The sequence below is a fragment of the Chlorocebus sabaeus genome, chromosome X (genome assembly GCF_047675955.1).
Source record: "Chlorocebus sabaeus isolate Y175 chromosome X, mChlSab1.0.hap1, whole genome shotgun sequence".
Lineage (NCBI taxonomy): Eukaryota > Metazoa > Chordata > Mammalia > Primates > Cercopithecidae > Chlorocebus > Chlorocebus sabaeus.
In genome coordinates, this window is record NC_132933.1 from 21,774,880 (window position 1) to 21,799,843 (window position 24,964).

The window sequence follows — 24,964 nt, forward strand, 5'->3', positions numbered from 1 at the left end:
TGGTTTATGGCTAGAACTAAGGATTTTTATTGTTCCTTATGATAGTGGAAGAACCCAAAGGCAACTTTTGGAATATGGGAGAAAAGGGAGGCTGAAGAGCTTGCCATTTGAAAGGTACATCATTTTGTTTCTCTTGCTCGTGTTGATTTTATGTTGAATTTGGAGATTTCTATGTATCCTGGTATTCACATGAAGGTTATTTCAATGACTTCTCTGCTTGGGGATTTCAGGAAACATTACCCATCTCAGTACCATGAACGACAGTGCAGGTCCTCACCAGACCTCCTCTCTGATGTGTCAAAACAAGTAAGGTTTCTGAAAATTTCTACTTCTTTAGATAAATGTAATTTGTGCAAATTTCAAATGCTTCCAAGGATTGATTCTGTCAGAATCCCAGTGTGTAAAAGGGTTACTCTGTTCGAGTAGGTTAGCTTCCTGGGGAGGTCTGTCAGCTCAGTCTTTCCTGCCAATAGAAGACCATTTAGTAAACTACCACTGGTGTGTACCTTATAGACTGAGCGTTCTGGCACATCTTCAAATTGCAACCTGTGTTGCTAACATCTTGCAAAATGCAGATCCAAATGAATTCTATGGCTTTGAATTTTCAAAACTGAAAGCTCCATCTTTTTACCTATGAAAATCTTAAGGTGTAGAGGAAGGTATAAGGTCTTGGGTTAAAGTTTTAGAGTACTTTTCCTGTGTAGTTTTGTAAGTTAAGGACAAAGTGTTGTTCCCCTGGAACTGTGAGACGATGACTTCCTTTGACATTTTTAGTATGAAAATTGTGAATTATTATTATTTTACTTTCCCTAAAAAATAATTATAGGTCTCATAAACCCTCAAGCCTTCAAGTCACTGGCAGTTTTTATCCAAAAGACATCAGAAGCATAATGATGAAAGGAGCCATTTAGTATATGAACCTCTCCTACCATTCATAGCCCTCCTCCCACCATTTTACAGAAAATAGGGAGGAGGCTGGAGCAACAAGGTTAGGAGACTTGTCTAAGGTCACACAGCAAATCAGAGACACAGCCAGGACTAAAAGGCAGGACTCCTGGTTCACTAATATAGCTATTAAACCAAACTGCTTGTAGTGTATACACTCAGAGTCTGGAAGTAGGATGGCACTGAGAAAGAACAGTGTCACATGTACTTTTTAATACATGCACTGGGATGTGGTACAAGTTATTACCCTTTCTTTATATATTTATCTACCCTAGAATAGAACATGGATCTTGTTAAATGACTTTATGAAGAACTACCTTTCAAACTTTGAGGCTAATTTAGATCCCTCCCCCAGCCCTAACCAAATGGCCTTTTCCTTCTTTCACCAATGTGTCCTTTGTCTCAAGGTGGAAGATTTGAGACTAGCATATGGTGGTGGCTACTACCAAAATGTGAATGGAGTGCACGCATCTGAGCCGGTGCTGGACAGTAGGAGGAGGAACTCTGCAGTGGAGGTGACATTTGCAACTGAACTGGAGCATTCCAAACCAGAGGCGGATCCCACATTGCTACATCAGTCCCAAAGCAGTTCCTCTTTCCCTTTTATTTATACAGACCCTGTCTTTAACACTGAGCCTGATCCTAACCCTGATCCCAGAGACTTTTTTTCAGAGAGGAGTCCTCTAAGCTCCTTCCAAACGAGCTGTAAGTTTGCTGGTAATCACATGAGCACATCTTCTGGCCTCACAAGCAAAGTGAGTCCAGCAAAGCAGCTAACTTACATGGATGTGCCCTATATTCCTTGTACAGGTCAGCAGGTTGGTATTATGCCTCCCCAGGTCTTTTTTTATGTGGACAAGCCACTCCAGGTGCCCAGACGGTCCCCAATCAGAGCAGAGGAAAGGACAAGGCCAGATAGCTATATAGAGACCACTGCAATGAAGCCAGCCAAAAGAAGCCCAAGGAGTATCAGAATGAAGAGCTTTCAGCAAGACCTGCAAGGACTCCAAGAAGCTATAGCCAGGACTAGTGCTAGGAGCAACATCAATGTAGGTCTAGAAGAGAAAGACCCAAATTTGGAAGATGCATTTGTATCTAACATTCAAGAGCAAACCCCTAAAAGGTCCCAGAGCCAATCAGACATGAAAACTATTCATTTTCCTTTTGGGTCAGAATTTAGACCTTTAGGGCCTTGTCCTGCTCTCAGTCGTAAAGCAGACCTGTTTACATATATGTTTGCAGAGCAGGAGTTGCCAGCAGTTCTAATGGATCAAAGTACAGCACAAAGGTATGTAGCTAGTGAATCCAGTGATTCTGAATCAGAGATTCTTAAACCAGACTACTATGCTTTGTATGGCAAAGAAATAAGGTCACCCATGGCCAGAATCCGCTTGTCTTCTGGTAGTCTACAGTTAGATGAAGAAGATGAAGATGCTTCTTTCAACACACCAAATGCTGAAGACAGGACTTCACTAAAACCATGTAATTACTTTTTAGCTTAAAAGTGTGAACCTATGGACATTTCTGAGCCAGTTCCATGTTACCGACTTAGGCAGAAAATAATGAAACTTGTAGAAACCATTTTCTTGGTTACTACATATTCATTGGTCTGAAGAAAATCTCATTTTTGACACCTACCTTATGAAAGATCCAGCTGTTGCCTCATTCCTTGAGTTTCACTCTTCCAGTACCTCTGAAGGGACTCTAGAACATGCCCTCTCCTCCCCAGCACTGTGGCAAGGTGAGGTGGGTATTTGTCATCTCCACTGCATACTTCCACACAGAGACATTGTGAGTGAAGGTCAGGTTCTTCAATGCTGAAGAATGGTGACAGTATGGGTTGGCATTTGGAATTGGCTTCTAATGGCATTTAGTGATTTAGTAGATTGTGAATGTGTTGATCTTTGTGCTCTTAAAAAACACTGAACGAATATTTCAGTCTTTACTATTTGTATGGGGCCTAGTAGAAATGGTCTTGTAATATGTTAAAGACTTCCATTTTTATAACATATGTAAGGGGAGCATGGCCCTCCTACAGCCTCAGGAACAAGGTGGTGGCATAGATCCTCTCAAGAGAATACAGGTTTAGAATTAATCTAGGACTTGGCAGAATTCTAAACCTAGGAAATTCATGAATTAAATCAATTTCTAGAGCCAGACATAAACCTGATAAAAATATCCTGTTGTTTTACTTATAACTTCTATATTCTTAACTATCTACTATATCTAGTAAAAGAGAAACATTAACAGGTCAGTTTGTTTATCTAATATTTCCTGCCAGAATTTATTTTTTTGTCATAGCTTCTTGCATGTATGCAGGCCAGGAAATGAATGTTATTGTAATAAAGTGTGATGGAAAATCCAGGTAATTAAAAAATAAATTATAATTATGTTCTTCCTTTTGTTTTAATCAATTTCAGAAGTGATTGGTTCTGGCCTATTTTACTAAGGAAAGGGACAGTTACACAACAAGGAAAAGGAGGGAGGCAAGTGAAAATGTATGGCCAAGGAGAGGAAAAGTAGTAGAATTGAAGGGTAGCTGAAACAAAAAAGGATGGTACTAATACCAGGGTGAGTTAATGAACCAGAATTCCATTTTTGACCCATTCGAAATTTCTCTAATGGTCCTCCTAGAAGGTATAGCATTCTATTTGAGAAGTTTATTTTGTTTGATTTTAAAGTCCAACATATTTACAAGATAATGTTACTACAAACTTCAAAGAAAGGAGGCAATTCTATAGGCAAGTTATTTTTATATACAACTTAAAGGAGAAAAAAAACTAATGGAATAGTTTCCTTACTCTCCTAGTCTTTACATCAGAAAAATCCCTTTTAATATACCTCATCCCACTCCTTTCCTCCATCCTAGCACTTTCTTGTCTGCTCCCGGACTCATATTTAGTAACTCACAAGTCAAGAGTAACTATCTAATAATAAGAATATATTGAAACCCAATCACCTGGGCTTAATAATATAGTATAATATTAAAATATTATATAATTAATATATGAATATATTAATACATATTAATACCATAGATCCTTAATGCTATGTTAAGTTCACCCTCAACCTCTTCTCTAGGAAAAACTTAAACTCCTTTATGTTAATGGTATTTCTCATATCAATTTCTAAAAATCTTCACTAAGTTATATCTGCATATGATCTCTTAATAATATAATAATCAGGGTGACCATATAATTTATTGTTCAACCCAGGACACTTTCAAGTGAAAGGGGACGTTATTAATAATTTGGTCAAGACAGGAGGCTTAGAAATTAGGACAGATGTTCACTGTAGCTATAATTAATGCTTAATGAAATGTGAAGAGTATCTTCTGGTTTCCAACAGAAACTTCGATTTTAGTGTTTGAACAATAAAGGACATAGAAGAAATAATTTGAAACACTGAAGTCCCATACCACACCCCCACCTCAAGGAAAACAAACATTGAAGACTGTGAAATTTAAATATTTATTTTCAAAACCCCAAAACACTGGAGTATGCTTCACCTAGAAACAGTTTACAGGACGAATAGCTATAATGAATAAGCAATACAATTTGTATTTGGGATGCAATTGTGTTGTAAAGTTTCAAATAATCAATTTTTAAATTTGCTGCTTTTACTTTTACAAAAATATTCATTTAACCCATAACATGAGTTGCAAAATTATCTCCAGACTTCTACAGATTATAAACTGTAATTGTGTTTCAGTTACACAGCGGGTGAAAAATTTAACTGAACCATTACTTCAAAATACAATGCATTAAAAATAATTGTTACAATATAGGCACCAATAAAAAGAATTTTCTTGGCATACAACACCACAACAACCTTCTCAAGTATCTATACCATGTAAAGTAAAAAGAGGATGTAATGGCCACTTTGACTAAAAACTGTATTCCTTACAGGAAGAATATCTTTCGTCTAATATTTGGCAATTACTCAGATTTTTTAAAAAATGACTTTTGTGCAAAAACCAAATTGTGCAGATCCAAACAATTAAACATTAACTATCAAAACTAAATATCAATAATTCTACAACTACTGAAATATAGCCCCAGTTCAGAACTTAGGCAGGCATAATACTGGGCTTAAAAGAAAAAGGCATCACCAACATAATAGTGCCATAAATATAAGTGAAAATTAACTGTGCAATCTAACTTACCTTTGAGTGGACAGAAATCATCCTGTACTATGGTTATTTTCATATGAACTAGAAAATGCTCACTTAAATATCCTTTTAAAAACAACCAACTGATACTTATTAGTGACAATTATGAAGAACAAAAATATATAAATAGTTTATAGGACAATTCATTACCATGGCAAAAATATGCTGGTGTAAGTTATATTCATACCTATGGATCAGGTATTTAATCACATGACAATCAGCTTTTTTTTTTGGCTCTCAAAATCCAAGCAGATAGTATGGGATTTTAGTTGAAGATGTAAAACATGAAGCCAGACTAACTCCTCCAACATTACCAAACACCTATCCTTGGGTAAATGATCTTGCTTTAAATTTCTAACCATGTTAAATAAGGGTAAAATTGCCTCTTCTACCTAAAAGAGAATGTAAATACTATACACCAAGAGGTACCTCTGTTGCTGTACATTGCCTGTAAATGCTTCAAACACAGGGTCTCAAATGTGATAATCATTGAGCTGCCTGGAATATCATAACAACTTGGTAGAAGAATCAATACTTTTACAGGTTTCATTTAAAAGACTTTACTAAAATTTTCTGTTTTAAGAAGGTATGCCTTATTTACACCTCCCCACCAATAGTCATTTTTAGAATACGCATGTTTTAAAAAAAAAAAAAAAACACAACGCTTTTTGAAGCTTGATAATTTACAAAAGCTGAATACTGATAATGACTTTGAAAGACCTGTACATTTCATGACTGTAGTCAACGAAAGATCAAGACGTAAAAGGTATTCATCCTAGTAACTTAACTTAAGAAATAGGGATACTTAAAAGCAAAACGGTGTCTCAACATTTACTAGAATACAGGTGAAACTATAGTATTAAAAGTTACTCCTTACAAAATAATCCTTTCAAAATATAAAATGATAAACACCATCACAAAATAGTTTAATAGCTTCTTTCAAATCTTCAGTGTCGCAAAGATCCAAAAGGCACATGGAGCTCATGGGTTAAGCATTGTTAAGCTTGAAGTAGCTTCGGTGGGGCTCTCTGGGTCCATATGAAACAGAAGCCAATAATAAGTTTCTTAGGGGGATTCCTCTGCTGAACACCTATAAAATTTTTAAAAAATGTAAACAAATGTACAACTATGCATACTTATATTTCTCTTTTGTATGAACTCTGCAATGAAGAAACTGATTCCACAAAAGGGATACATTGTTTTTATGGAATCTCATCATGTAGATGTTAAAATATAAACAAGTTCAAAAATCCCTTCTGTATCTGATTTCACAACTTCCAATTGATTTGTTTTCAAATGGGAGGTCTTCATTAAAATATAAGGGATTTTAAGAGGGGGTTAGGTTTACGAGTACAAGTCAGCCTTATCAGATAGAAAGATCTTTGAGAGTGTGTGATTTCACAGGTCACAGAGTTTGTTCCAACTCAATCCCAGTGGCATCACAAACAAAGAAATATAAGATGCACGAGAAGAGATATAACAAGATCAAGGCTAAAATTAGTATCACCTTACAGCTTGCTTGAGCTAAGGAGTGTATATGTATGTACATGTATACAAAAGTCTTGTTGACAATTTTTTAAAAAATTAAATGTAAGAACTTTTTTGAATGTGAACAAAATCAAATGAATATTTCAAGAGACAACATAGAAACTGAAGTTGAACATAAGAGCCCTTTTTCAGTCTGGATTGAGTCCCTCTACCTTTTCCTTAACTTTTCATATGGAGGTCAAATGTAGGAACTTTAGCACTGGAAATTATGCAACTAGTGGTGTTTTGTTAAATTCTGAGGGTAGTGGCAAGAAAGAAAGCATCCCCCAATGATATTAATGAGAGCTCAAATGAGAATATGCTCAGTGACCTTTTGTCCATACTCCTACTAGTGGAGAAAGAAAAACAGGCCATTTCATGCAGTGGAAAACTACCTTGTCATGCCTAAAGATAATCATTCCAAAAGCTAATGTTTAAGATACACAACAAACAAAAACTATTTTTAAGTATATAACTATGTATTAAAAAGTGACTTTGTTAGGAATAATTAGAATGGTTGAATCAAAGAAATTACATTGCATCATAAATTAACATACAACAGAAAATGCAAAATAATTTTTAAAATGACATTTCCAACTTACTTTTGAAATTTTTCAATTAGCTTCTTCACCATTTTATCTGTGATACCGGGACAGGCGGCTTCGGCCACAGCAATACTTTTCTCGAGTTCTTCAATCGCCTGATTCCTGCTAGCATTATTCTCGTCCTGCTGTTTAAGCTGAGAAAGAGTAATAATTAAAACACTTAAAATATTATACTACTTCAAACAGATATCCAAGGCCAATTAATCTGTACTTACTTCAGCAAATGCAGGTGTGATTATCATAGACAAACAGCTCAGGGTTTGCACAAGATCTTGCTCCTTTGAACAAATGATACAGATTATACACATGAAATTAAAATAATTGTTATGATTTTCTTATTCTTTAACAAATACGAACTAATTTGAATGCCCCACTGAAAACAAAATATTGTATGCAAGGCAAGTATCTAAGCTTTCTTCCTGTCATTCATTCCCATTCATCATCCAGAAGTCCTCTAACTTCTAGGATTACAATAGATACCTATGATTCCCTGGGTTTATGTATCTCTAGGTGAAATGCACTTAAAAGATACCAATATGAGCCGGGCACAGTGGCTCAAGTCTGTAATCCCAGCACTTTGGGAGGCCGAGACGGGCGGATCACGAGGTCAGGAGATCGAGACCATCCTGGCTAACACGGTGAAACCCCATCTCTACTAAAAAATACAAAAAACTAGCCAGGCGAGGTGGCGGGCGCCTGTAGTCCCAGCTACTCGGGAGGCTGAGGCCGGAGAATGGCGTAAACCCGGGAGGCGGAGCTTACAGTGAGCCGAGATCCGGCCACTGCACTCCAGCCTGGGCGACACAGCGAGACTCCGTCTCAAAAAAAAAAAAAAAAAAAAAAAAAAAAAAATTCCAATATGGCCACTTAAATAACTTCTATTAACTTTTTAAATTAGCTCAAAACTAATGACAAATGAAGCATACTACAAACACAGTGAGGCAGACAGGCATTTGGGGTATTCAATCCTAACAATTTTGGGCCATTATAATCTCACTACATAGTTTGAAAAACCGTATGAAGAGTAAGTAATTGTCTCCATATACATACTGCCCCATTCTGTACTTTCTTTGGATCAGGCTTCTTTCGTACGGTGGTAAAGCTCCATTCAGGATGAGTATTGTTTTCCCTGCTGGTAGATTCCCTAAAGAGATTGCCAAAGATACCTCTATAAGTGACCGAATGATTCAGCTTGGCAAAAATATCAAATCGATGTATGTAGAATCTAAAGGAATAATTGTCCCAATGTTTAAAAACTCCTGGTACAAAAAAGATCTGATCTCAGCTTCAGGTGAATACTACATTTTACTACAGAGTGGTAATGGAGTGTTTCTCAGCTCGATGTGTGCTTCATTGAGACCTCCTACCAAATGTAAATACCTGTCCCTCACTGCTCCCCACCTATTGAATCAGGATCTCCAGTGGTGTGGCTTATGATTGCTTTAAGGTTCCATGAGTGACTCTTATGGGAAGCTAAGACTAACACCCATCAGAATAGGGCACAAATTATTCTGATATTTTTTATCCCTTTCCAACATTGAGCAATTTCTCATAAATGGAAGAATCTCAGGGTAGTATCTAAATAAATTTGGTGTTGCCTTTTTGCCAGTTCAGCTGGCAGAGGACCAAATTCTGGCATAGCATACAGACTTTCCTAGTCTAAATTAATTGACGGACTTAGAGGCTGAATTTTTAATGTAAACGCTGCTGTTATAAAACACTACAACTTTTTCAAGAAATAAAAATTACACATAAATGAATATTCAAATGTATCAGTCTGATCTTGATTTGGTACATGGCCAAGAGGTGGGAAAGGAAAGTTCTTTAGAGGGATTTTGCAGGTTGCCATCAAAGTATGAGAAAACACAGCTCCTTATTACTTTGGGCAAACTAATATAACACTTTTAATTGAATCTTGCTCCAAAATTTTGTAATATATTCAAGTATCCACTAGGGGTTAGACCAAGACCATTTAAAACTAGAGCTATTCCCTTCCAAGAAAAACATGTTTCCAACTTCATTGTATTCCAGACTGTGATTGAAAAAGATTTTTACAGTTTCTAAGGTGAAATTTCAAAATATGGTTTATATTTTATGCTAGAACAAGCACACTGATCATAGCTAAAAGATATACAATATTTAAATAGGCTACCTACATAAAAATTAAATAATTTATACATACGAATCAGAGCCCTCGGAATCAGATTCATCATCACTGTGTCCTTCTGCCTTCCATCTCTTAAAACGATCTATCAGTTCAGTTAGATAAGAAGTCTTCTTTGAATTTTTTACAATGAATTTGTGTTTCAGAAGTTCTTTTGCTGTAGGACGCTAAGGATAAAAAGATCAAGGCTGAATATTACAATTGTTGAACTCTTATGATTATAAGGAATGGTTAAAAAAATCATCTGAATTATTAAGCTGAAAGGTATAAAGGTATGTCTGTAGATATAAGAACAACTAAAATGCTGTAGGAAAATAGCTAATTCTATTATTGAAGTGGCTCAAGGCAACTGCATTGAATCTACTACTTTGGTGTCTGAATTTGTTAAAGCCCAATGGGCAGCAGGTGGCTTACCTACCAGCAAACTGGCAGGCAGGGCCTTCTCAAAAGCAGAGAGACACATGACAGTATTTAGAAAGTAAACATTTAAAAACATTTCAAAGAAGTGTTCTAAAATACTTTAATCACATTTACTGTAAATTTGAAAAAAACTGATGAAAACTTGCAAGGCTGTAATTTTGTTATTATTTACAAATATCTTATAATCCCTTCTCCATCAGACATCAATGTCTATTGCATCTAAATACAAACACCAGGTGCTGTGGAGAATGTCCCGCCTTCACTTTATTAATATCAGAATGTTTATCATCAACTTAAAAATAGTTATATCACGTTTGGACTGCTCTTGTGTATTTCTCGTCTCGAAAAGTCACAAGGCAGCTTTGTTTCAACAACAGTAAAACAACTGGAATTGAATCTGCCAAGTAAATGAATGGAGCTCACTAGCCTAGGAAAAGTATACAACTTCACGGTGAAGTTTCTAAACACTAAATAAAAATAGTTAAACCTGGCCAGGCGCAGTGGCTCATGCCTGTAATCCCAGCACTTTGGGAGGCTGAGGAGGGCGGATCGCTAGAGGTCAGGAGCTCGAGACCGGCCTGGCCAACATTGTGAAATCCCATCTTTACTAAAAATACAAAACTTAGCCAGGCATGGTGGCAGGTGCCCGTAATCACAGCTACTTGGGAGGCTGAGGCAGGAGAATCGCTTGAACCTGGGAGATGGAGGTTGCAGTGAGCCGAAATCACGCCACTGCACTCCAACCTGGGCAACAGAGCAAGACTCTGACTCAAAAAAAAAAAATAGTTAAACCCAAACATAACTTTTCATGAAAAATGAAAACAGCTAAATAAAAATCACTGTATTTATACATGCACTTTAATAATGACATAATATAAAGATAACTTTACTTCTCAAATTTATTTCCCCCTGAAATAGGAAATAATGAATAGAATGAGGAAACTGGGGACCAAGAAAAAAATGAAGGGTAAGGAGAAAAAGAATGAAGAATCTGGTTAATAACTCAATAGAAGTAGAAGTACAGAAGGAAGAACCAAGTTCCTGGATGGATCTTAGACAATTCTCACATGCACTGTATTCCCTATTGCAGGAAAAGCTGCCTTTGCTATAAGTAGATCTAATAATAGAAAATAAATAGTAACGATAGCAATATATACTCACAAATGATGGATCTTTGTTCAGGCAAGCATCAATAAACTCCTTAAAAGACTTAGTAAAGTCTCCAACAAGAGTTGGAGGATTGTTTTTGGGAATAAGAAACAGAACTCTCATTGGATGCATATCGGAGTTAGGTGGCTCTCCTTTGGCTAGTTCAATAGCAGTAATTCCCAACGACCAAATGTCAGCCTAAGATAAAAGGAAAAACAAATATATATATGTATATCACCTTGAAACTCCATTACAATATACTACCACAAAATAGTCTGTGGAACCTAATGGTCATACAGTACTTGTCTCTCAAGAAAATGTGGTGTTAATAAATTTTTATTACTATAATTCATTTATTTAAAACATAATGAATTCCATACTTTGTGTCAGGTACCCTTCTCAGAATGGAGGATTTCAGTGGTGAATAAGCCAGACAAAAATCCCTGCTCTTAAGGGGCTTACATTCTAATAAGAGAGACAAATAAATAAATAAATAAATACATAATATGATGCCAGATGGTGTTAACTTCTGTGAAGAAAATAACAAAGCATAGTAAGAGAATAATGAATGATGGGGGCAAGGGTGTTGCAAATCTACATAAGATGGCCAGGGAAGACTTCTCTGTGTAAGTGATGTTTAAGCAGACCTGATTGTGGGAGGAAGATTTTTTCAGACAGAGGGAAGGGCAGGTGCAAAGGTCCTGAGGCCAGGGTGTACTTGCTATGTTTGAGGAACAACCACGAGGCCACTGTGGACGAATAATCTAGAAGAGAGTGGTAGGAGATAAGACTGGAGAGGCAGATAATGGCCAGATTGTGTAGAGCTTTATATGTCACAGAAAAGACTTAGGATTTTATTCCATGTGGGATGAAAAGCCATTGAAGTGAATAGGGTCCAAATATTAGTTAGCTGTGAGGGAATTTATGATTAAGCAGCAAAATACGACATAACTCTAGCTTAAGAAACACTTGTGAAACAAGGAAAAATAAGGTAGTGTATTAACTAGGATAGTGTGCCATATACAATTTATTAACAAACCCAAAACAGTTTGAACAGGTAATACTCTACTTTTGAGTCATAAGCTGACTGTTGAATAACTTCAGGAGCCATCCAAAATGGAGTTCCCACAAAGGTGTTTCTTTTAATCTGTGTATCCGTCAGCTGACCAGCAACTCCAAAGTCAGCAAGTTTAACATCTCCTTGTTCTGAGAGCAAGACATTGGCAGCTAGGAGGAAAAAAAGAAAAGAAAAGAAAACTCAGCTTGCTCAGAATGCTTCTATTTTTCTCAGGTTCATATTAGATTTTTGTATACCTTTTATGTCTCGGTGAATTTTCTTTTCTGAATGCAGATAGTCCAGACCTTTTAAAATTTCCTTTAGCATGGTAGCAATCTGGAACTCATCAAATGGACCAGCTCGAAGCTTAAGGGGAAAAACACACACACATACACACATGTGTAAAAGTTTGGAAACATCAAATTCAAAATTGGTGTCTTTGAAATGAAGAAATCACTTAAACACATGATGCTGTTCTGTTTATCAAACCAATATCTAAACAAAGGAGGAAAAATGTAAAATGTGAAGGAAGAAAGCAAAAGAATTCAATCAAAGGGCTGAACAGGTTTTTTAATGATTCAATTTAATGAAAGATAATATGAGCCCTTTCACCTATATACTAGGCTTCAGATTCTGAGGTTCCTGAATATTTACATAAAAGATGGAACAAATATGCTTACATAATGACAGAACCAACTATCTTTTCTTTAGACAGAAAAAAAAAGATATCAGTTACTTAAATTCTGGCATTTGCTGTGAAAAAGTTACTACATATTGACACGAAACTGATTTTTAGGTCAGAGAATCCATAAGATTTCCACAGCAACTATTTGATAACATCAGTCAGCATTTACGTATTTTAATAATATTGTAAAGAATAGCCTTTTTGAGACTGAAATTGTAAATTTAGCCAAGAATATAATAATTAAACTATTCAGACTATGATTGTAAAAAAAATAAATCATGGAGGGATAATGTTTTTCAAATAAATGTAACACATATCCCTTTATTTCCCCATCCCTGTACCAAAGCCAATAGTTCCAACTGGAATACAAGGAAAGCAATGATTAGGTTTCAGGAGAACTTGTAATGGAATATCTGAAAATCCCTCTTTAAAATAAATGGTTATTTTAAAATTCTGGTACCTCATAAAGCACAAACAGTGGACTGTACAATATTATTACAGGAAAGGGTGGGAATCTAAAGTCAGAGTCGAGGTAGAGTTCTGTTTGCTTCTGGAAGGAGGGAATAGGTGGTGAAAATCAAACATTGCCCACTCTGCCTCACACTGGGAGGGATCCACAGCTCTTTGGCACCTTGTGTATTTCATCTTTTATGAATGCCATATTTATGCTGAATAAAGGGCACTTTCATGTTGAAATTTAACAGCTGAAAATAGAACTCATACTTTGGTCTCACCATCTAATATTAACTGTGGTCTGGGTATATAGTATCCTCCAGGGATGTCTGTAATTCAATAGGTCCCTTTCCTAGGTAACATTATCTATTTACTTTTAAATCTATCAACTTCCACCCCAAAGTTTCTACTCAAACAGTAGTGATTAAAGTAGTTTCTAAAGTCTTCTAGAAAGGGTGAAAATGGCACACTATTTTATTGATGGCTGGCAATGAACTTCTGAGGCACTACAAAAGAACTGAAGGACAAACGTCACACTACTTAAGATCAGTAATTAGTATCATCTGATCATAGGACATTGGCAAGGCCAGAGGAGGTATATCCTTGGTTATTTAAGTGATTGGGCAAGATTAATGTATGGCCTACTAGCTATCATTCTGAAGGATATCTAAAAGTAACATAAATAAGCCAGTATATTAGCTAATACAGAAGTTTTTAAAAATATTCAAGTAAAAACAACAAAAAGGGGATCCTAAAGATTCATGAGCTTATCTGCTATATTTTAGGTTCATGTTAAAATTCAATAAAAGTGAAGTCTCAATTAACTGGGTGCTGGAGGAGGATGGGAAGAAAGACTCTGTGGCAAGGAGACACATTTCTCCATTTGAACTTATCTTCAATAACTGAAGACCTTGTCATGTCTCTAACAGATAACATCTCTGTCCCAGGGCAGCGTACTTGCCTTGTATAATTTGCCTCTGTTGTCAAGTGAGAATATGCAAGAGAGGGACCCTGACTCTTTCAAAGACTGTACATTTGTGAGCTTGTGGATCTTCGTCACACTTCTTTAACTTCCAGCCAGTCCCTAACGCAGTCTGCTATGTTATGCCCTCTCTTATGGTTAGCATATTATTTCTTTTTTCTTGGGGCTCATGTTTTATTCTAGTCATCTTACTATATGTGTTTTTGTTGCAAGCCACCACGATTCTTTTTGGAAAGAAGTGGAGCATAATAAACTCAATAAAATGATGTGCAATATACTCAAAGTCTGCTCACATACAATAAATTGCTTTTCAAGAATGGGAGTGACTCAAGGTAGACACTGTATAATGTTGACATAAATGACAAGTTGTAATCTTATGTTATTCCATTAGTTAGGCACCAGGCACCAGTTTAATGTGAGAAACACTCTCCGCTAAACATCCCTCTTAGTTCCTGTTGTTCTTAGTAGCAGAGCCTTCCTCTACACCTAATCCTGTCTTAGATTCCCCCAAATGATAGCATTTATTTGTACAGGACTATACATGAAAAGGGAATAGCACATTTTCTCATTATCTGCTCTCCCTGTAAAGTCTAGTTAAATGAGTTTTCTAATTAAATCACAATATTATTGAATTTTAGAGCTAAGAACACAAAATTAGAGATTACTGATTCAATTTCTTCATTTAACATGTGAAGAAATTAAGACACAAAGAGGCTAAAGGGCTGCCCAATATTTGCCAGGCAGTCAGTGTTTGTGCTGGGTTTACGACCTAGGTTTTTTGATTCTTAACCAATACAGTACTAACAACATTTTTCATTCATTGAAACTGATACTAATGGCTATTTGTTTTATTAAGTAGAGTTCAGAATAGCAGGATGAGATTAAGATCTCACAATCATTTAACTTGGAGATTTCATAAAACTAACCAAACTACTACTAGGGGACACAGATTTGGGTTGTTGGTTGGGGTTAGGCCAGTGTTCACTGCTTAACATTGCTATCAGTGATCCTGTTAAACAGAGTCGCCTAGCTTTGCCAATGCTTCCAAAACGGGGAAGAGACATAGTGAGCACCCTAAGGGACCAGATAAGACAACTGATAAATTTGGAAAGGGCTTTTAATATTCAAAAAATGGAAGAAGGATCATGAAACAATTGAGAGGCTTCTTGTAGAGCTAATGAAAAAACTATTGAATAATATGACTCTGTGACAAGACAAATAAAAATGAGACCATTTAATTTCAAGAGGAGAATGAAGCCTGACTCCATATGCATGAAGGATTATTACACAAAGAAACATCAGTGGTGTTCTCTCACTAGAGAGGAGAGAAAAAAAAATGAACTCAGGCTTTAGGATATAAGAACTAGATTAGACACAAGGAAAGATTACCAAATTCAGCAACTGATTAAACTGACATGAATTCCTAGTAGTAGATGAGGCTCTCCATCAAGTTTAATTACCATTTCTTTAGAATGGTTTAAATATGGTTCTGCCTAAAGGAAAGAAAATCTCTTACAGTCATTTCTGTTCATAAAATTATTTGAAACTTTGAGTCACTGGCAGTCAGGGTTAAAGCCTTTAAAAATATTTAATCACTTTCAGTTAGGAAAACTCATCTCCACCTAAAAAAAATAAGAATTAAAATATTACTTGATTATTTTAATCAAAACACTTTCTTAGAAACAGCATACGCTATAATTTCTAAGGCAGAAGCATGCAAATAAAAAAACCATATAATATTAAAGATGGAAGGGAACTTAGAAATAACTTAGTGCAACTTCTCTGTTTTATAGAACACCTAAGTCCAGGAAGTTTGTGTCTGGTTCACAGGCACCTATAACCTCAACACCCTAGGCCAGCCCAGTGGTCATTCTACTACACTAAGTTGCCTCTCATAAGTCATACTGAATTTTAAACATAGTATCATATTAATAAAGATTTTTAAGGATGGGAAAGAAACTCAACATTGATAGGATCATACTAAATTGGGGAACAACCAGTGTTTCTCAAAGGCATTCTGTGTGTGAATGCATCTTCATTGGGTTGAATTTTCCTGCACACTGTAGGATTTTAGCATTTTTAGCATTCTGATCCATGACCACTGAAATGGTAGGAGCACTTCTAAGTCATTGTGACAACCCAAAATGCCATTACATTTCCAAATAACCTATAGAGGGGCAGAGAGAACTCTGCAAAGAACTGGATCTGTAGGCCTACCTTGGTTAGAACCCTAGTACCACTATCTTAGTCAATTCAGGTGCTATAACAGAATACCACAGACTGGGTGGCTTAAACAATATTTACTTCTCACAGTTCTGGAGACTGGGAAAGAAGTCCAAGATGAAGGGGCTGGCAGATTTGAGTTCCAGAAGGCCTTCTTCTCACTGCATGTTCCCGTGGTGGAAAGAAAGTCAGAGAGCTCTCTGGGGCCTCTTTTATAAGGGTACTAATCCCATTCATGAGAACTCACCTTCATGACTTAATTACTTCCCAAGGTCCCCACCTCCTAATGCCATCACATTGAGGGTTAGGATGTCCACACATGAATTTTGGGGGGACACAAACATTCAGTTCATAAAAATCACTTTTAGTGACAGTTATCTCAATTACATATTTTTTAAAAATATAAGAAAACTCAGTTTTTTTCAGGGATAAGCTTGCAAAAGTCAAACTGACAGCAACGGACACACACATCCCCTTCTAATTTGGGATACTTTATTTTATTAAGGTATTTGCATTCTTATGTAGTCTTAGGATGCCAGCAACATGTCCAAACGTACAATACATCTGTACCTACATAAGGTAGTGGTCATGAAAAAAGAATTTAATTTGAACATATTAACTAAAGCAACCACTTAGCATGCCCAAAAGCCATTGATCTTCAATTAAAAAAAATAAGGTATGTGCATATGCACACATTTGCATCTGTGTGTAATTTTAAAATACTTACAAGATCCAGTGCTGAACCACCGCCCAGGTATTCCATTATTATCCATAATTTAGACCCCTGTAAAGCCATGAAACAATTTAATAATTACAAACCTGAGCCAAAATAACATACTAGCAAAAATATTAAATCTCACATACTAAAGCACAGATTCTATTTGCATGTTCTCATTTATTTGTGTGAGCTAAAAATTAAAACAATTGAACCCTTGAAGATAGAGAATAGAAGGATGGTTACCAGAGGCTGGGAAGGATAGTAGGGAGGGGCAGTTGGGGATGGTTAATGGGTACAAAAAGTAGTTAGAGAAAATGAATAAGACCTAGTATTTGATAGCACAACAGGGTGACCATAGTCAATAATAATTTAATTGTACTTTTTAAAATAACTAGAAAAGTATTACTGGACTGTTTGTAACATAAAGAGTAAATGTACCCTGATGTGATCGTTATACATTATATGCCTTTATCAAAATAGCTCATGTACCCCCATAAATATTTACACCTTCTTTGTAGCCACAAAAATTAAAAATTAAAAAAAAATAAAGAACAGATTCCAAAATATAGGTTTAAAAGTGGTTGCTTGGGAACCCAGAATATATTTTTTCCATAGAACATTCCAAATTTAAGTTCTGAGCTTAGACTACCCCCATACCTTTTTGCCTATGATATAGCTAAACAAATGAAAGTACTGTTTGTTATTGTTGAACTATTAGTAATTTTTATTAAAAAAACAGAGCTTTAAATAATTATCTTGAATGATATTGGAAAGAAAATATACTTGCATTAAAGAATGAGGAGGTAAATGATGGCTTGTATAAATTTTGGGTTTGAGTTTGAGGACAATGGACATTTTGCCTTATTTCAGTTGTTGGCTTTCATTTGTTTTGATGTACTTCTAACTTTTATCAGCTATGGTTAACGGGCATTTTGGGTACACACATGGAACCTAGAATATTGTTCATTTTACCTCTGATGTAAATGGATAAGAAAAAGGGAGGGTGTAGCTTCAAAAACATATGATTACTCCAGGTGGAATTAACTTCTCTGTGAGCTGAACAAGAGGAAATGGGGCTTCTGGGAGGAATATATGTATACAAATTCTAAAACGGGTGTACACACACACATACCATTCAGTACCATCAGTTAAACACTGGAATAAACCATTAAACCCTTTTTGTTTTAGCTATAGCTTGAAATACAAGGGACACCTCTCTCTCCATACCATTTCATGAGTGGTATTCTCTGAATTTTTGTGGGACCACAGAGCTGACTGGAAGTAGAATGGCTGATTTTACTATACTGGCGGCAGCCAAGTAGTGACTGGACTGTGTTCCAAAAGTTGATTTTTAAGTAAGATGTTGGGAAATTTAAAAGCAAGCATTTCCCATAAAAATAATGCCTAGGTTCCTGGGGTAGTCCTCCCAAAAAACAATTTCACACAAATGTATTCATTCGTAGTATAGCATGAAAAGTACCAGGGAAACTCACTACTATTTATATCTTAACAATATTTCAAGTGAAAAAATATATTCAGCATTGTGCTTCAACTTGGGATGCCAGAAACACGTTTCTCACCTTCACAACCCCAGCTGCGGGGTGAAGACTCTCAAGCTACTGCCAGTAGCCCTCAAACTCAAAAATCCCTGGGAGGTATTCAGGAGTCCAATTTAAAATTTCCAGGCATCTCCATGAGGATGTGACTTTATCAAGGCAGAGAATGGACTCCAGTGACATGATGATGAGTGCTTAGGGGATGGGAGAGAGTTGAAGAATCAGAGTGGAACTGACGTTGTAGTGTGGAGAATGGGATGTGGCCTAGGGTTGGGCCATGAAGGGAGGGCTCAGTTAACTAAGACAAAATGATTCTCCTTTCCGTATGCTGACACTATGTAGAATTTGTAAGAGAAAGGGAGGAACAGTGTTCCCCTACCACTTCCTCCAGTAATCTTGATACCCACTCTTCCTGCCATAGATGACCAGCATGCACTGCGAGCAGAAAGCTGAGAGTTTTGGTTAGCAATGAAGTCTACATTAGGAAATAGAGGAAATAAATTCCCACAGTACTGGTGAGGGAAGAGGAGTTCCAGGAAAGGTTCATATAACTTGTATTTGTGTGTAGAACTTAGGCACTCACAACCTGAGAATTGTGAATCTGACGTATCTTTACACTTTTTGCAAGAGAAGAAAAAAGTCGTTCTTAAAATGGTGGATAGGTTAAAAATTGTTTCTTTTGCCACAAGTTTGTTTCTAACAAGTACTATACTCTATCATATGAATTCAGAGAGCTTCCCATTCACCTGACATTTAAAAGAAAAAGATCTTATAAAACATGCCTGTCTATTTTGCAGTTCTGCATGAATGAAAGCACCTGTTTTCCAAGTTAAAAACAATGTGTGCCTTTTTGTTTGTACTAATTCAAAACAGAAGCTTGCCAACTGTCACTAAAGCGTGTTCATAGAAAGCTTGAAATGTGACTTTACAAAGTAGTATATACCATTAAGCATTAAAATTACAACTACTCAATTTCTAGATCTGAAAATAAGGAATCCTTATTTGTTCTGGAAATCAGTGGTGGTGAGGGCTGCACAACATGCCTGTAATCCTGGTATTTTGGGAGGCCGAGGTGGGAGGATCGCTTCAGTCCAGGAGTCTGACAGCAGCCTAGGCAACATAGTGAGACCTCATCTCTACTAAAAGTACAAAAAATTAGCTAGGTGTGGTGGCATACGCCTGTGGTCCCAGCTACTCGGGAGGCTGAGGTGGAAGGATCAATTGAACCTGGGAGATGGAGGCTGCAGTGGGCTGAGATTGCACCACTGTACTCCAGCTTGGGAGACAGAGAAAATGGCAAATTTAGTGTTTATTTTGCCTGATTTAAAAAAACATACAGCACGTAAGATTTTATAAAACTGGAAGTGACAGTAGAGATCATCTTGCCAAGAATATGGCTAGAAAATTTACCACTTCTGAGTCATTTTCTTCCAGTTTGGAATGCTGTGTCCCTACCTCACTCTCACCTTCCAACCCCTACCAAAATCATACTCAAGATTTAGTTCAAATGCTACCTCCCTAGTTTGAGGGTTATTGCACTTGATGTACTCACAGATAAGCAGGCTATTAATATGAGGCAAGTTATAAACACATATCTGGGGCTGAGCAGAGAGGATGAAACCAGAGACATCAATTTAGAAGTTGTCAGACCAAAGTAGATGAGATTAACCATAATATGCAAAAGAATAGGAATACACATAGTAGGCATTAATAAATAAACATCTGTTGGATTGAATCTAACATGGGGCTTCTTAGAGGTATATTATATTAAGTTTAAAGCTATTCCTATTTTGAGAAAAGAACATTTTAAGAAGGAACAAACTTTCCAGCCTCCATTTTCTTCAAGTTTTATAAGAGAACTCCAAAAGAAATGTTAACAATAAAGGAATATTCCAGAGGCATTGAGCATACATACACTGGCTGTAAGCACATACAGTTTCAGTGAAAAATAAGGAGAAGGCCACAAAGTAATACAGATGATTCTGAAATATTCTCCTTTATTCAATTCTTTTTTTCATAAATATTGGTGATGGTGGGTGGGAAGCAATATTTCCTTAACATACACAGAAATCTAAAGGCAATTTTCAGCAGCAAATAAAGGCATGATTCAAATTCTATTCAATGCCTGAGTGTCATTTTAAGATTTACATTGAACTAGAAAAATATTTAAAGATTATAAAAGATTATTCCAATATTATGAGATCAGAAGGGAAGGGTTTGCTTATTTTAGCACTCTTCATAAAGACTAACTTTGTCAAGAAAATCTGCCCAGTGAACTAAAATTAAAGGAAAACACTGTGGTCATACTGATGTGTTTGTCTGGTTTTTAACTCTTGTTTTTAAAAATGAAGTTATACAGTGAGCTCAGTCAAAAATGAATACCTAGTACATTTTTTGCATGACTCAAGGAAATCACTACAACTGCATACAGTTTCAAAGAGCATATAATTTTCTCTCAAATGTAATAACCTTTTCCTCCAGCTTACAGTGAGGTCTTAGTTATGGATGACATCCTGGGTAAGAACAACCCATTTCCCAGTTTGTTTAATTAACTTGACTCAAAATTCTCCATGTTACCTGAAATGGAACAACGGGCCACAATAAGTATGTAAGTTGACTGATAACGCACTTCCCTGATGGTACTAAGAGGATGTAGCCTTGACTTATGTTGACTACATGGAACAGAACCCTATTGTATTTGATGTGATTTTAGTTTAGAAAAAAATACAAACCCAAACAGTCATACTATGTTGTAATATATATGATAAGTAAATGAGTTGGTCAACTTAAGAAAGTGATTTAAATAAATAGTATGAAAATGTTGTAAGATTACAGAATATTTCTTTCTCTGTGTGTACATACATATGTCTTGTAGAGAGACATATGTATATACACACACATTTATTTACTTTAAATAGATTCAGAACACAAATAACATAAGCCAGCTGCACATTTCTACAATTTTATCATGAAGCAACATGTTCTTTAAAGTAGTGTTTTACATCATAGAGTTTAATTAATGATGGGTGAAGGAGATAAAAATAATTCAATTTAATCCCTTAAGAAGCTATCTTGGACAATGGTTTTGTAGCACTGGCTGGTCTGAGTACACTTTACAATCAAAATTTGGGACAAACAAAAAACTAGTTTTTAATTATTTAAAGATTAAGTAAATACTGGGTGACTAGCACATGTATACTACTATGCTACTTAAAAAACACCCTATATGAAATCTCAGGAAAAGAAGATATAGCTGTAACTCATTTTCTATGAGAGTATTGAATATGAATAAATAAGCAATCAATAAAATGGTCAAACCATATCAGTACCAATTTTTCAATATATTATGGAATAGCCATTTTAAATAGGGCTTATTTAATATTTTAGGTCAGCAACCAAAAATAGTGTATTTGTCACAGGTGCCTAAAAGTAGCAAGGATTCAGATTTGCCCTAGAGAGGGTCTAGAATTACCGGGATTCAATCCAGAAAGAGTAAACCAGAATGAGCAAATCTCACACACACACACACACACACACACACACACACACACACACGAGACAACAAATTCCTGGGGCTATGTACCACCAAGGAATTGTATGGGAATTAGGAGGAGAACCTAAAACTACTGAGACTGCGTAATCACTCATGAGATCTCTAAAAAAGAATATGATGGGCTGAATTAGCTTTTTAGGAACAAATATTACAGCAAAATTATCACACAAAGGAGCAGATAATTATGTATGTAGTAAAATACAGCAAGAGCTAACACTTATAAGTAAATGCTGAAATTGGATAGAAATTACTAGCATTATCACCTCCTTTTGGAGGCCTTTTATTCATGCCACTCCTGAAAAGGACAGAAGTGACTACTTATTTATTTGTGCATCATCTATACCTTGTGCATACTTTAATCATAGAATCTGCATCATTTCAGTGCAATACTGGACTATGAGTGCCTTGACAGCAGTAGTGAGTTTGTTCATTTTTTTTATCCTCAGCACCTAATACAGTGTATAATACATAGTGGTTGTTTGGCTGTTTAATGATTCATTCTACTATGCATTCATTCCACATACATCTAATATTAGAATAAGTCAGGTTTTGTAAACAGGCAGTGAAATTTGTGATGAATTTCTATATCAGTATTAACGAATATAGACATAGATAGATCAAGAAAGTGATGACAAAGTTACCAAGATGGCAGAGGAGATACCAGTTTTAATCACCCCCTTCCTCTACATATACATAAAAAAAAATCCCAAATATAGACAGCTATCCACAAACCCAAGTAACCTTGGAGGATTCAAGGACCCATTTAACAATCTGCAGCAACACAGTGGAGAAAAAAGAAAGAATATCTCCACAGAAAGGATCACTGATGAGATCAGCATACCTGAGAGGCCAGGAAATGTCTAGGAACAAAGATGAAAGGTGGAGGCTACTGGTATCACTACACAGTAGAAGCCATCATGGTCCCCAGTGGCCTGCTCTGCAGAGGACACTGGCCTCCCTTGCTGCTGAGATAGCCAACAGCCATTTCTGCCAGGGAACCCCAGAGAGGGATACATGACTACAAAACTCTTTCATCTCAAGAAGAAGACATTGTTGAGCCACATGGAGAAAGAAGCCACCACTCTCAAAACTGGTGCAGGCTCCTGACCTCTAAGTCATGGCTGCTCCACTAGTGCCCGCACTACAGACCCAGTTTCTGTGTCTTCTCTGAGCTCAACCATACCTCAGACATTGGAGCTACTGCCACAGTGAGCTAGCTCACACCCCAGGGCCCCGGAACCAAGGTTTCTCTCAGTGTGCCTATGCCCCGGACATCCACACAGTCACCACTGAAAGCTAGCCTGAGTTCTGGACTCCAGACCAGCTGAGTGGTTGTACTACACCCACCCACAGCTCAGACACTTGAGCCAATCACTGCCATAGTGAGCTAGCTCACATTCCAGGCTCTGAAGACAAGGTCCCCCTGAGCGTGCCTATGCTCCAGACACCAGTTCAGATGCTACAAATAGCTAGGCCCCACCCCACCCTTACAGCCACTGTAGCCTTGTGCAGCAGTAGTGGGTATTTGTACCTAAGACATTGGTATTACTATTGGCTTGGGCCCCAGAGCATGTCCCTCCAGATATGCCTATGCTTAAAGCCTTAGTTCTGTGGCCACTCCATGGGCATCACTCACTAGACATTAGTGCCACCTCAAGTGGGCCCACAAGCCAGACCCAATGCCAAAAGGGATCTACTCAGCAATGATTTCTCTTGTGGAAGAAAAAGAGACTGGGGGGACCCTAGCAGTTCTCGCCACCAAAGACCTCAAACAGCCCTCACCACTGTTGTAGACACCCAAGGTATTGACCACTGGGGATCCCTGCAATCTTTGTCAACACTAATCTCAAATGACAAAGCTGCACAGGGACTATGCTCCTATGCCCTCATTGGAGCCAGAACCACTGCAACCCACCCAGCCATTGCTCTCACACCGTCCTACAGAGGAAGGTCTTTTCACATTGAAACCTGTAATGTCTGGAAGAGGCGATTGCTCTACCAACTGCAGAGACATCAACAAAAGGCAATAATAAACATGAGAAACCAAGGAGACATCTCATCACCAAAAGAACACAATAGTTTCCCAGTAGTTGACTCCAAATAAATGGAGATTTATACACTGCCTGACAAATAATTTAAAATAATTGTATCAAGGAAGCTCAGCAACCTTTAAGAAAATACAAAGAAACAAGTGAAATCAGGAAAACAATAAAAGAACAAAATGATAAATTTAACAAGGAGATTAAATCATTTTAAAAACTCAGAAATTTTAGAGCTGAAAAATACAATGAATGAAATGACACAATACAATAAAGTGTCAATAGCAGAACTAATCAAACAGAAGAAAGAATCTGTGAACTTGAAGACAGGTTATTTGGTAAAGGTATAGATGGATATTCGAAGTTTTATTTGGTCAGCAGAGCATAAAATGATAGCATTAATTTTTACGCAGGTCAACAGCTTAATTAGTTATAGATACACTCTTTTTGGCCTATAGATCAACCAGTAACAACAAACACTTCCCTCCTTTTAAACCCTGAATGGCAAAGATCTAGTACAGTCTTCATTTGAAAAACTGCAATACAAGGATAAACAGTTTTAATTTAAAAATGATTCAAACTGCAAACTAAGCTAGAATTCGTGGAGGCTTTTTTTTTTTCAGCTACTTATTGTTCACATTTCAACAGACACAAATCCTGACTTCTAACTATGGAACCCAAGAACCATTGGGTTTTACCAACCAGTTTTCTGCTATG

At 36.6% G+C, this 24,964-nt stretch overlaps 2 protein-coding genes across 4 annotated transcripts in view; one reads left to right on the top strand and one right to left on the bottom strand.

The window, feature by feature from the left end:
• The window catches only part of FRMD7 (FERM domain containing 7), a 51,759-nt gene extending 47,891 nt beyond the window's left edge, over positions 1-3,868 (top strand). For both annotated transcript variants that reach the window (XM_007992715.3, XM_007992716.3), the window contains exons 10-12: positions 46-114; positions 231-306; positions 1,353-3,868. In XM_007992715.3, the coding sequence (XP_007990906.3) occupies positions 46-114; positions 231-306; positions 1,353-2,447 (1,240 nt within the window). In that variant the 3' untranslated portion in view covers positions 2,448-3,868. The remainder of the gene's footprint in view (positions 1-45; positions 115-230; positions 307-1,352) is intronic.
• Positions 3,869-4,396: 528 nt separating this feature from the next.
• STK26 (serine/threonine kinase 26) overlaps positions 4,397-24,964 on the bottom strand; it is a 52,395-nt gene continuing 31,827 nt past the window's right edge. For both annotated transcript variants that reach the window (XM_007992717.3, XM_073013397.1), the window contains 9 exons: positions 17,109-17,165; positions 12,296-12,404; positions 12,051-12,208; positions 10,994-11,179; positions 9,431-9,579; positions 8,299-8,392; positions 7,464-7,526; positions 7,246-7,382; positions 4,397-6,206 (listed from right to left, as the gene is read on the bottom strand). In XM_007992717.3, coding sequence (XP_007990908.3) covers positions 6,182-6,206; positions 7,246-7,382; positions 7,464-7,526; positions 8,299-8,392; positions 9,431-9,579; positions 10,994-11,179; positions 12,051-12,208; positions 12,296-12,404; positions 17,109-17,165 — 978 coding nt within the window. In that variant the 3' untranslated portion in view covers positions 4,397-6,181. The remainder of the gene's footprint in view (positions 6,207-7,245; positions 7,383-7,463; positions 7,527-8,298; positions 8,393-9,430; positions 9,580-10,993; positions 11,180-12,050; positions 12,209-12,295; positions 12,405-17,108; positions 17,166-24,964) is intronic.